Source organism: Solanum dulcamara, chromosome 9 (genome assembly GCF_947179165.1).
Source record: "Solanum dulcamara chromosome 9, daSolDulc1.2, whole genome shotgun sequence".
In the NCBI taxonomy this organism is placed as follows: domain Eukaryota; kingdom Viridiplantae; phylum Streptophyta; class Magnoliopsida; order Solanales; family Solanaceae; genus Solanum; species Solanum dulcamara.
Window position 1 is genome coordinate 67,506,263 of NC_077245.1, and position 11,181 is coordinate 67,517,443.

The window sequence follows — 11,181 nt, forward strand, 5'->3', positions numbered from 1 at the left end:
GATACACGAAGATGACTAAGAATGTCCATTAAAAATAGGGGACCGATAAGATCATTTATCAAGCACGAATAGAAAGACTCAAAGACATAGATATAATTATTTGTCTATAAGACTTGTTCAATCCACTAATTAAAAACATATTTGATTACATTTTAAATGATTTTGTACACAAAGACTAATAGACAATCATTAAAAAAAGACAATCACTAATCTCTACATTATCACATGGAACTGACTATACATATCTCTGCAAGAGTATATATGTAATATTGTGATTATTACAAACACCTAAATGAAGTACAAATGACCAAATTACCCTTTTTCTAATTACATTATTTAAAGTACAAGGTAAATGAAAAATATCCTATACAAAGATTTGCATTATGGCAGGCCATTAAAAAAAGTATATATCTACTAGGAAATGATCCTTATTCTTATGAGATTCTTTACCCTCTCATCTTCTATTTCATGTCCAAATTTATATGAGCTATATATAGGATTGATGAAATTATGTGGACTAATGTTGAAAAGGAAAAAAAGGTCTTGATTTCCATAGGGATATTAAATGTTGTTATAGGGTTATTCAACTTGGAAATCAAGAAAAGGGAAAGGTGAAACATCCTTCATCAATTCCTCCAAGTCCCACTCTCCCACTTTTAGATCATCTCCTTCCCAATAATTCCCTATCCCTCCAAAATTTTCTACTTTGATATTACTACAATTATTGAAATTATGGCTAGTATTGATCAAGTTGGTCATGTTGTTAGGGTTATTGTTGTTTTGATGATGACTAAAATTCCCATTTTCAACATTTTGATACTCAATACTTACATTCTCCAATGGTGGAACATAGAGCTCATGACCTTCCATACTGAGATTTCCTCCAAATATCCCATGATTGTTCCCATAAAAGTGACTTCCACCATTATTACTCACAATATTCCCTCCTTGTACCATGCATGGTTGTGTAGTACTCAAGTATGAGGGTGCGTTGAATCCATTAGGCATGTTAATTAAGGTGTGCTCGAGGGTGGTTAAAGGATCAATATTTATGGTGTTTAGGGCCATAGACGAGGAAGAAGACGAGGTTGAGTCCATGTACATAGACATTAGGTTATGTTTGTGCATTGGCATGAATCCTTGTTGAGTGACTCCCATGTTGAGGTCTTTGGAGGGATGATCTGAGGATGAATCACTTGCATTTGGTGATGGTGTTGAGGATGATGACGAGTTCTTTAGCCTCTTTTTTAGTGTTGAGTTCCAGAAATTCTTGATTTCATTATCAGTTCGTCCAGGCAAACGTGCAGCTATTTGAGACCACCTTTGGAGTAAAAAAGAAAATAAGAGTTAATATCTATAAGTCAAAAGCGCTTTTAACACATTTGAACAAAAATAATATATTCACCTAGCCAATATACAAAAAATATGCACCATTTATGTATAAAATATAATGTAAAAATTCCTGGGTCAAATTGGGAGAATGTGAAAGTCAAGTGAGACTAACATGCATATAATATAATATGATGACCTGCTTGGAAAAAAATATTCTTAGAAAATAAAGAAGATCGGGGAATAACAAGAAGAGCATTTTCAACTCTAAAACCATGATTTACATATACTTTGTCAATATTCTATTTTGACTAAAGCGCACTTAATTATGTGATTTCTTGCTTGTTATAATTTGGATTTTATCTATAATAGAAGAGTTTAATTTATAGATACATATGATGTAAAAAAATAGTACACTATCAAAATAAGTAATAATATATTTTGAATGACTTAATAGGGTAAAACAAATAATCGATCATTATCACCAAGTTTTTAATCATAAAAGTTAAAATATAACTCGTCTATGAATGAATCCATGCTACTATTTTTTATTAAAATTCCATAATTTTTTTATTACTTACACTCCTATTAAATGACCAGTTAACAAGTTGTCTCTTCTCTTCTCTACTTCCTTCCTTTTCTAATTACACAAAATCTCAAAAATTATATTTATCAACAATTGACAAGAAAAAAAAAGGAATTAAGAAGAAGAAATGTATTACAAAACCTTTAAATGATGGAGAGTATTAAACTTTAGGGGATTGGTTCGTCAGTCGGCTAATAATTATTATCTCAGAAAATCACATTCTTTATTGAAGAAAATTGAAATCAAGAAGAAATATGATTTTTTGAGATAATAACTATTAGTTGAGTTACTATTTGAGAAATCAACTCTGTTTCTCATAATTTGATTTTTTGAATATGTTAAAATTCATTGAATTTTGAAAACGTATAAGTGAAGCTATGCATGTTAATAAATCATGTAAGTTGTTGAAGTCACTAACATCATAATTAGCTTTATCATGTTAGCCATTGAAGATTACCTGGAATTTTACTGTGTTGTCCCCTGGATATTACCAACTACTAATTAGTTACTAACATTCAGAGATACTAATTGTTTCCATAATTTATTTGTTTACATGTAGTAATTAGGTTATCTGTTATAAAAAATTCAAATATAGGAATAATGTAGTAATTTCTTACACAATTTGTGTATATAAGTTAAAATCCATGACAAAAATGACTTCTTTTATAAATTAGGTTTTTTTATGATAGGAATTATGTTCCTATTTAACACTTCTTATAAAAAAAAATGTCATGCAGATAGACTAGTCGTAGTTTACAAAGGTAGATATTTGACTTTAAAACAATTGGAGATATACCTTTTCTTTAATCTTCAAGGGATTCACACAAAATACATTTCTCATCTAAAATTTTCAAAAATATGATGATATTTTAAAAGAAGTAAATTGAAAAGAAAGAATTTATTTATTTTTGGTTATAAGAGGATATTATATTAAATACTTTAATATGCATCAGTACATGAAGATGACATCACGTAAAAAAAAAGAATTTACCCCCTTCTTATATCTACTCCTATTTTTTTCCTCTTAATCCTTAATTAAAAATGTTCACTTAAATCTTGCAAATATTCTGAAAGGAGACTGTAGTGTCCCTCATATCCGTATATTATATGCTAATTTATGAATTAAATTATTAATGCATAAATCTAGAAGATCGAAGAAATTATCCTCTAAAAAGGAGATGGATTTAAATTATATATGTTGTTAGTGTAAATATTTTAAATACCATTAATGCATATTTAAATTTTTTATAGTAGCAAGTGATCTATTTTATTCTTCAGGTTATTAATTTTACATATTTTAAGTGGATGACGACATATACTTATCTTTTATGTGACATATAAATTTTTGAGTTTAAATAAAAGTAAATAATAGTTAATTCCATTTTCCGAATTAATTAGTTAATTACGTTTTTCTAATTAATTAATTCAATTAATTCCATAAATTAATTAATTAATAAAAAAATTAGCGAATTAATATTAAGAAAAAAATTAATTAATGAAACTAATAAATAAATATTTTGTTTAAAAAATTATCAATCAATTACATCATTTTTCCAAAGCCGAAACTTTTTCTTCTCTTCTATCGGGAGAAATGACTTTTTATTTTTTTGTGCTTAGTTCCTCACATTTCCAATTCTCATTTCTCAATTTAAACACAACACAAATAAATTTTACCCGATCACATCATATAACCTGTTCTAACAGATAACATATTCTCATTTTAAGAAGGTTTACTTGTCGATATTTTTTGAATTTTTTGATAATAAAAAAGAATTTACATTAATGGTGTATAAAACTCTAAATTCTTTTACGCTCTTACTGAGAGCACACAAATTAAACTCAGAAGAAATTATCAATTGATTTTCCAAAGAAGATTTAATTTTCTACAAAAGAATTTTACCAAGTAAAATATTTTCTTTTTGTTTCTATCTGATGTCTGGTATCCACGTTAGAACCCGACTACATTCCGATTTTTCAAGAGACTTACATGCACTTGTAATTATAATTATCAAACTTAAAACTCTTCCAAATATACTACTGACCTACATGCACTTATATCCACATATTGATATATAGAGAGAGAGAGACAAACCTGTTACCAAGAAGGGAATGTAAATGGATAATATGTTCTTCTTCTTGAGGTGAAAATGCACCTCTCTTAAGATCTGGCCTCAAATAATTAATCCATCTGAGTCTACAACTCTTCCCACATCTTTGTAATCCAGCATTTCTTGCTACATCACTCCAACACCCTTGTCCATTTGTTAGCATATAATGCATGAGCTTCTCATCTTCCTCAGGAGACCACAACCCTTTTCTTAGTTTCACGTTTGTGTTATTATTATTGTTGTTGTTACTGTTCTTACCGGAGGAGGAAGAGGAGGAGGAGAACTCAGGCTTCCTCATTGTACTATTTTTTTTTTTTCAGACACACTCTTTTTTTTTTCTTGTCTCCCCAACTGTTTTGATGTAAAAAGAAGTCACTAACTTTATATTGATGAGCACCATCAACCTCAAAAATATTAAAAAATGAAAAAAAAATGAAAATGAGAAAAACAAGAGGGAGAGAGAGTGAAACTTCTATGGAATGAAAATCATGATCATGATGATAGTGATGGTTGTGGGGCTTTGCTTAGAAACGGGGAATCAAGAGAATAGAGAGGGTATAAGGAATGAAAGGGGGAGGGGGGCGGGGATGAGTAAAAGCTGATTTAGAATTTAAATTTGATCGGTTCAGTATTTATATTTTTATCGTTGATTTGCTTATACTTTTCTAATATTATGGTTCAAAATTTGGAATTTATTTGAAATTTTAATAAAACTTGAAAAGATATATACATTTTATATAAAAATATCAAATTCAATTGAACTCGTTGGAGTACAATGTCTCTATACCTTTGTGGGGATGGGGCTGAAGGGATAGGGTGGTGTTGGTTGATAAGTCTAGGTAAAAACGGTTTGGAAAAGGATAGGTAGTCTTCTTGTCTTTTGACTCCATATATTGTCTTTTTCCTCCATGCATATTTCTTCACAAGTAAGTTAATGATTAAAAGTTGAAGGGGTACTAAAATATGTATACTATATGAATTGGTATATCTTTGATGCAACTCTATAAGTGCATGAAATTAAAATGGAAAGTTTGTTTTGTAACCAAGACTAATATTATGATATACATTTGCTTCCACTTCACATAATCTTCCCTACCCCCTGCCGGCATAGCCCCACCCAATGAATACCCAAAAACAACAATATATAAATCCACACGTGTAATAAAGATAAGAGAAAATATGATTATTATTATTTTGATAAAAGAAGGATGATGGTTTTGACTGTGGTGATGAATTTTAAAGAATTTAAATGATCATGTATAATACATGATCTTTGAATGGAAATCGTCCACCAACATTTTTCCATTATAGGGGAGGTACCAATAATATTTCAAATATATACATATTTATAAAAGGGTGATAAAATATGACCACTACATTACTCGAGTAAAATATCAATACAAAAGTAAGAAATATGTTAAGAAAATATGGAATATGTTTCATGGGACTTTATAATATAACTTAAAACTATTTGGAAAAATGAAAATCTCCCCCTCCCCCCCTCTCTCTTTTTTTTTCTCTCTCTCTATCTGTCTGTCTATCTATCTATCTATCTATCTATCTATCTATCTATATATATATATATATATATATATATATATCACGACCCAAATCATCGTGAATGACACCCACACTGAACCCTTAGTGAGAAAATCAATCGCTAACCCCAAACTTAACCAATTAACCCTTTTAAAAGAAAATAATTTCATTTATTAAAGAAAATATCCATAACTCAAACACAACCATGTGGAAATAAACCCCTAGAAATTGAAAGTCGTGTACCAAAATACTAAATCATCTAGAATAAGGGGATGCAACCCTAAACAAGAAAACAAAAATCTAAAAAGCCTAAGTCCAAGCAGATAAACTAAGAGGTAAAGAGGAATCCATGACAACTCGAAAGAAGTAGCTAAGTACCCTTGGATTCAGATAACGGAGGTCTCACAGTTGAGATCACGAAGCAGTTGTATTCAACAACAAAAAAAGCAAGTGCAGTATTAGTACAAAAAGTCAATAGTGTATTGGTAGAATCATCGTCCAATTTCAAAGTTAAAAATGTAAGCAAGTAACTAGACTATAATACATACAGGCCAATGCATGCATACATCAAGTTATAAACCAAGTCAACAATGCAATCAGGCTCCTAGTCATTCATCCTGACTTACAATTTGCATGAAAAATGTCCCACATTATCACTTCAATATATATGCGGTCCACTCAAGGAACCAATACATATATAAGCAAACACACATGCACAACCAAATATGTACTAGGCATGGTTACTGAGCAAATCGAATAGTAATATGTACTAGGCGTGATACTCGAGCCCACCGAATAGTAACCTGTACCAGGCATGGTGCCCAAGCCAACCAAATGATATTCTGTACCAGGCGTGGTACTTGAGCTAACTAAGAGATATCCTGTACCAGGCAAAGTACCCGAGCCAACCAATATTCACACATCACACAATCACAGTCACAATCACAATAAAATACAATCACCCTTGTAAGCCACACATAGTTAAAATAGGTTCATTGCATGAGACTGACAACACAATATCATTTCACATTTAACCCTTGAGTTTCCTCTAACATGCATTATACAAGTAATATTATAAAATCAATTAACATGCACACATTACATAACTTGAAATATAAACAATCATCATCTACCTCTAATCAAGCCTTGGAAGCTCTCTAAGACATCCCTCTATTATGAATACTAGCTTGTTCTTGGTATAGATACAACACAAAATACAATAATCAATGAAAAATGATCTAAATATTCATGAATTACAACTTAATCCTTAATCCTTGGCCAAACTCATGATCTTCTTACAAATGTAGGGCTTTCCCACCTTTAATTCACCCAGAACTACTAATTTCATGGTTACACTAATGAATTACGGTAAATAGATCAAGAATAATCATCCTTAAGAACAACCAAGGTATTATGCCCAAAAATCCTCATTAACCCAGATTTTTCCCATCTTAGGATGAATCCAAATCTTTCCTCAGGGCCACTACATCTAAGGCCTAGAAATCAAAGTAAGAGTGATTTGCTTATATTTATGGATGTTTTTGATGGAGAACTGATAATATTCTCCCTAGGTTGCCCTTGCTCTTCCCCAAAATACAGTTGCAGAATAATGAACAATTTTGTAGAATTTTCTTTATTAACTGCAACTAATCCCGTTATAATAACCCGTCCCACTATAGCACCGACGGTATAGGGGATCTGCCCGCTATAGCGGAAGCTTTCCTGACAGCAATAGCAATGTGTCACCCGCTATAGTGGCATGCATGGGACAGAAACTCGAAAATCTTCCAAAAAGTACTCATTTCACAACACACCCTCGAACCTTGACATTCTAAACTAACCATTTCACACCAAGTTCCATATCAGGAGTTCTACTCACCCGAATTAACTTTTGAAATGTCCTACAAACTCTTTATTATCTTAAATAATGGGGAAAAAAGCTTAGATCTTCTCCCCAATCCTTTCCGCATATTTTCATAGACTTCACCTCGCTTAGAAATCTTCTGAACCAGCCTAGCCTGAAATTTTTAACTTACTACCGTGCAAGTTTTCTAACCCAATTTCCTTTACCATTATCTAACCTATAACAATAGAAGAGTTGTTACAATACATATCAATTTACTCATTGCTCATCCTCGAGTGATCAAACAAGAAAATATGAGATAATTAGAAAGAAGGTAATACCTGAATCCTCAAACAAGTGAGGGTAATATCAATTTACTCATTGCTCATCCTCGAGTGATCAAACAAGAAAATATGAGATAATTAGAAAGAAGGTAATACCTGAATCCTCAAACAAGTGAGGGTAATTATCCCATATGTCCTTCTTAGTTATCCAAGTGGCTTCCTCAACTGGATGATATTTCCGTTGAATCTGTGTTGATCTGATTTCCTTTATCCTCAACTTCTGGACGTCTCGATCAAGAATACCAACCGACTCATTTTTATGTTGAAGGTCTTTATCTAGCAAGATCAAATCCCACTTAATGATGTACTCCCCATTACCATAATATCTCTTCATCATAGATACACAGAACACTTGATGGACTCCAAATAAATTAGGCGTTAATGCTAACCTATAAGCTACCGTCCCCACACTTTCAAGAACCTTAAAGGAACCAATATATCGAGGGCTAAGATTACCCTTGCCAAACCTCATGACTCTTTTCATTAGTGACACCTTCAATAGAATTTGCTCAATAACATGAAAGGCCATGTCTCTTACATTGCGATATGCATACTCTTATTTTCCTAAGCTTTCATTACCAAGTTAAAGCCTACTAGATTTCACATCACCAACCTCAAACCACCCTATGGGTGAACTACATCCCTACCTAGAGAGTGCTTCAAGTAGTTTCATATCTAGACTAGAGTGAAAACTGTTATTGTAAGAGAATTCACATAAGGGTAAGAACTGATCCTAATGGCCCCTAAAGTCAATAACATATGCTCTCAGCATGTCTTCCAATACATAAATCTTCCTCTCTGACTGTCCATTCAATTGAGGATGAAAGGTTATGCTAAAAGTAAGTTGAGTGCATAACTTTTCATGCAACTTACCCCAAAACTTAAAAATAAATTACATACCTCTGTCTGAAATGATGGAGAGAGACACTCCGTGCAACCTCACTATTTCCTTGACATAGATCTTTACCAACTGTTGGGAGTTGCAATCCACTATGGTTGGAATAAAGTTAGGTAATTTAGTCAACTGATCCATGATGAACTAAAATGAATCATACCTCCCTAAGGTCTTTGGAATACCCACAACAAATTCCATAGCTATTCTTTTCCACATCCACTCAGGAATGACATTCTCTGAAGTAAAAATATAGGGCTTTAGTGCTCATACTTTATCTGTTGACAATTATGACACTTGGATACATACTCTGCTATGTCCCTCTTCATTCCAGGAAACCAATAAAGTTTCCTCAAGCCCCAATACATCTTAGTTACACCTAATGAATTGTATACCTCGAATCATGGGATTCTATCAACATATTCTGAATCAAGTCATCAACCCGAGGAACATAAATTTATCCTCTAAAACTGTGCACTCTACACACATTGAGAGTGGCGTCTTGGCCTCTCTAGTCACCACTTTATTTTGATTTTTTAAACTATTCATCCTCAAACTATTATCCTTAATTTCCTTAATAAATGTGGGTTTGAACTCACTACTGGACAACACCCTACCCTTTTCTGAAATTTCCAACTGCATGAACTTGGATGCTAGAGTCTAAATCTCTCTAGCCAAGGGCCTCTTTGACACCCCCAAACAAGTCAAACTGCCCATGCTAACTGTTTTTCAGATCAATGCATCTACCACCATATAGGTCTTACCTAGATGATACTGAATGGTCACATCATAATCCTTTAGCAATTCAGCAAGTCCATCCACCTTCTTTATCTTAGGTTCAAATCCTTCTGAGTAAGCACATGTTGCAGACTATGATGATTTGTGAACACTTGACACCATAGAGATAGTATCGCCAGATCTTAAGGGCAAATACTACCACTACCAAATACTAGTCATGTGTTGGGTAGTTTGTAAGACCCCATAAGATAAAAGGTCGGAAAGAGAGATATACTATAAAAAATTATTGGTGCCACTTTCTACGAGATGATCTACAGGTTGTAAGAATACCTAATAACCGCAGAAAGGTTTCATAAAAAGGTCCTGAGGTCTCGTAAAAAGTGTTGGACCAATCGATGAGAGGGTCCTATGAACCATAGAAGGTTCTACAACTCATAGAGATAACCTATAGAGTGACTTCAGAGGGTTGGAGTTTTGATTGGTTCTACAAATCACCTTAACGATCCTTGTAACTTTCCACGATCTGTAGAATTAGCTCAAAAAATCAATGAGCAATTCCAGTAGCTAATATTTTGGGTGCACATATCCTAAGAAGGATTCTTACAAATCGTAGAACATCATACGACTTGTAAGGATAGTTCGTAAGAGTTTGATAGATTTTGGGTCATAGTAGCTACAAATAGGTATTATGGATCCTATGGATTTCTATGACTTATAGGAATGGGTCGTATGGTCGATGATGCAACTTCCAATAGCCCTGATATTTGGGCATGAGTTTATATGGGTCCCTTTTGATGAACCGTAGAAGGACCTACGGACCATAGGTCCTATCCGTAGGTCACTCTAATAATTTTTAAGTTAGAGGTATTTTGGACTTTTCCTTTTTAATTTACCACTAAATTACGTTATTTTGGACCTATAACTATCATATAACTATTTTTAAAAAGACCACATTCCCTCAAAAACATTCAAAATCTCTCAACTCATCTTCTCCAATTCTCTTTCAAGCTCAAGGAAGGAAAGCTAGAGTTTGCAAGTTTAAAGTTCTTCACTTTTCTTTGCTTGTAGATCCTTGATATCTAGGTATGTGGAAATTCACAATATATTCCATTCATCCATTGGGTCCCAAAATATCTCAATTCCCCAATCTCAATTTTACCCAATTCACTAAGGGTTTCATGTCAATTCTTTATGGATCCTTTCTTATTGATTTCAATTATTGCTATTTTTTATTATGCATGAATTTACTTTAATACATGATTTTCAATTGATTTCATTTGGACCCATTATCCAGAGTAGTGGAGACATCAATGATAATGTCACACATTATCATTGGGTTGCATGGATGAAATGGAGGCTTGACTCTGGAGTCCTATGTGATAAGAAAGTATCACCTAAACTTAAAGGTAAGTTCTATAGAATAGTGGTTAGACCGTCGTTGTTATATGAATTGAAGTTCTGTCTAGTAAAGAATTCTTGTATCCAGAAGATGCATGTTGCATAGATGAGGATGCTGAGATGGATGCATGGACATACTAGGAGTGATAACATTAGGAATGAGGTTATTCAGGAGGAGGTAGGAGTGGCCTTTATGGAAGACAAGATGAGAGAAGTGAGACTGAGATCATTTGGACATTTGTAGATGGGGAGTGTCGATGCCCCAGTTAGGAGGTATGAGCAGTTGGATTTGGGAGTTATGTAGAGGGGTAGGGATAGACCAAAAAAATATTGAAGAGATGTGATTAGACAAGATATAACGCTACTTTATATCACCGAGGACATGACCTTAGATAGAAAGGAGT

General features: G+C 33.0%; 2 protein-coding genes across 2 annotated transcripts; both read right to left on the reverse strand.

Moving 5' to 3' along the window:
• Positions 1 to 302: 302 nt before the first annotated feature.
• LOC129903264 (transcription factor MYB83-like) lies at positions 303 to 4,385 on the reverse strand. The gene is made up of 2 exons (XM_055978771.1): positions 4,008 to 4,385; positions 303 to 1,321 (listed from the first exon to the last, which is right to left on the reverse strand). Exons 1-2 carry the CDS (start codon positions 4,319 to 4,321, stop codon positions 580 to 582), a joined length of 1,056 nt encoding a protein of 351 aa, XP_055834746.1. The 5' UTR covers positions 4,322 to 4,385; the 3' UTR covers positions 303 to 579.
• Positions 4,386 to 6,939: 2,554 nt separating this feature from the next.
• LOC129903738 (uncharacterized) lies at positions 6,940 to 8,278 on the reverse strand. Its single transcript, XM_055979280.1, has 2 exons — positions 7,846 to 8,278; positions 6,940 to 7,058 (listed from the first exon to the last, which is right to left on the reverse strand). The coding sequence occupies exons 1-2, from the start codon at positions 8,276 to 8,278 to the stop codon at positions 6,940 to 6,942; spliced, it is 552 nt and encodes a 183-aa protein (XP_055835255.1).
• Positions 8,279 to 11,181: the final 2,903 nt, after the last annotated feature.

Bases quoted from the DNA above. Each gene is read 5' to 3' on its own strand.
- LOC129903264 (XM_055978771.1), bottom strand. From the start codon at position 4,321: ATGAGGAAGCCTGAGTTCTCCTCCTCCTCTTCCTCCTCCGGTAAGAAC. The intron at 1,322-4,007 runs GTTTGTCTCTCT...TTTACTCCAAAG, and splicing joins CATTCCCTTCTTGGTAACAG to GTGGTCTCAAATAGCTGCAC.
- LOC129903738 (XM_055979280.1), bottom strand. From the start codon at position 8,278: ATGGCCTTTCATGTTATTGAGCAAATTCTATTGAAGGTGTCACTAATG. The intron at 7,059-7,845 runs GTATTACCTTCT...TTTGATTTCTAG, and splicing joins TCACTTGTTTGAGGATTCAG to GCCTTAGATGTAGTGGCCCT.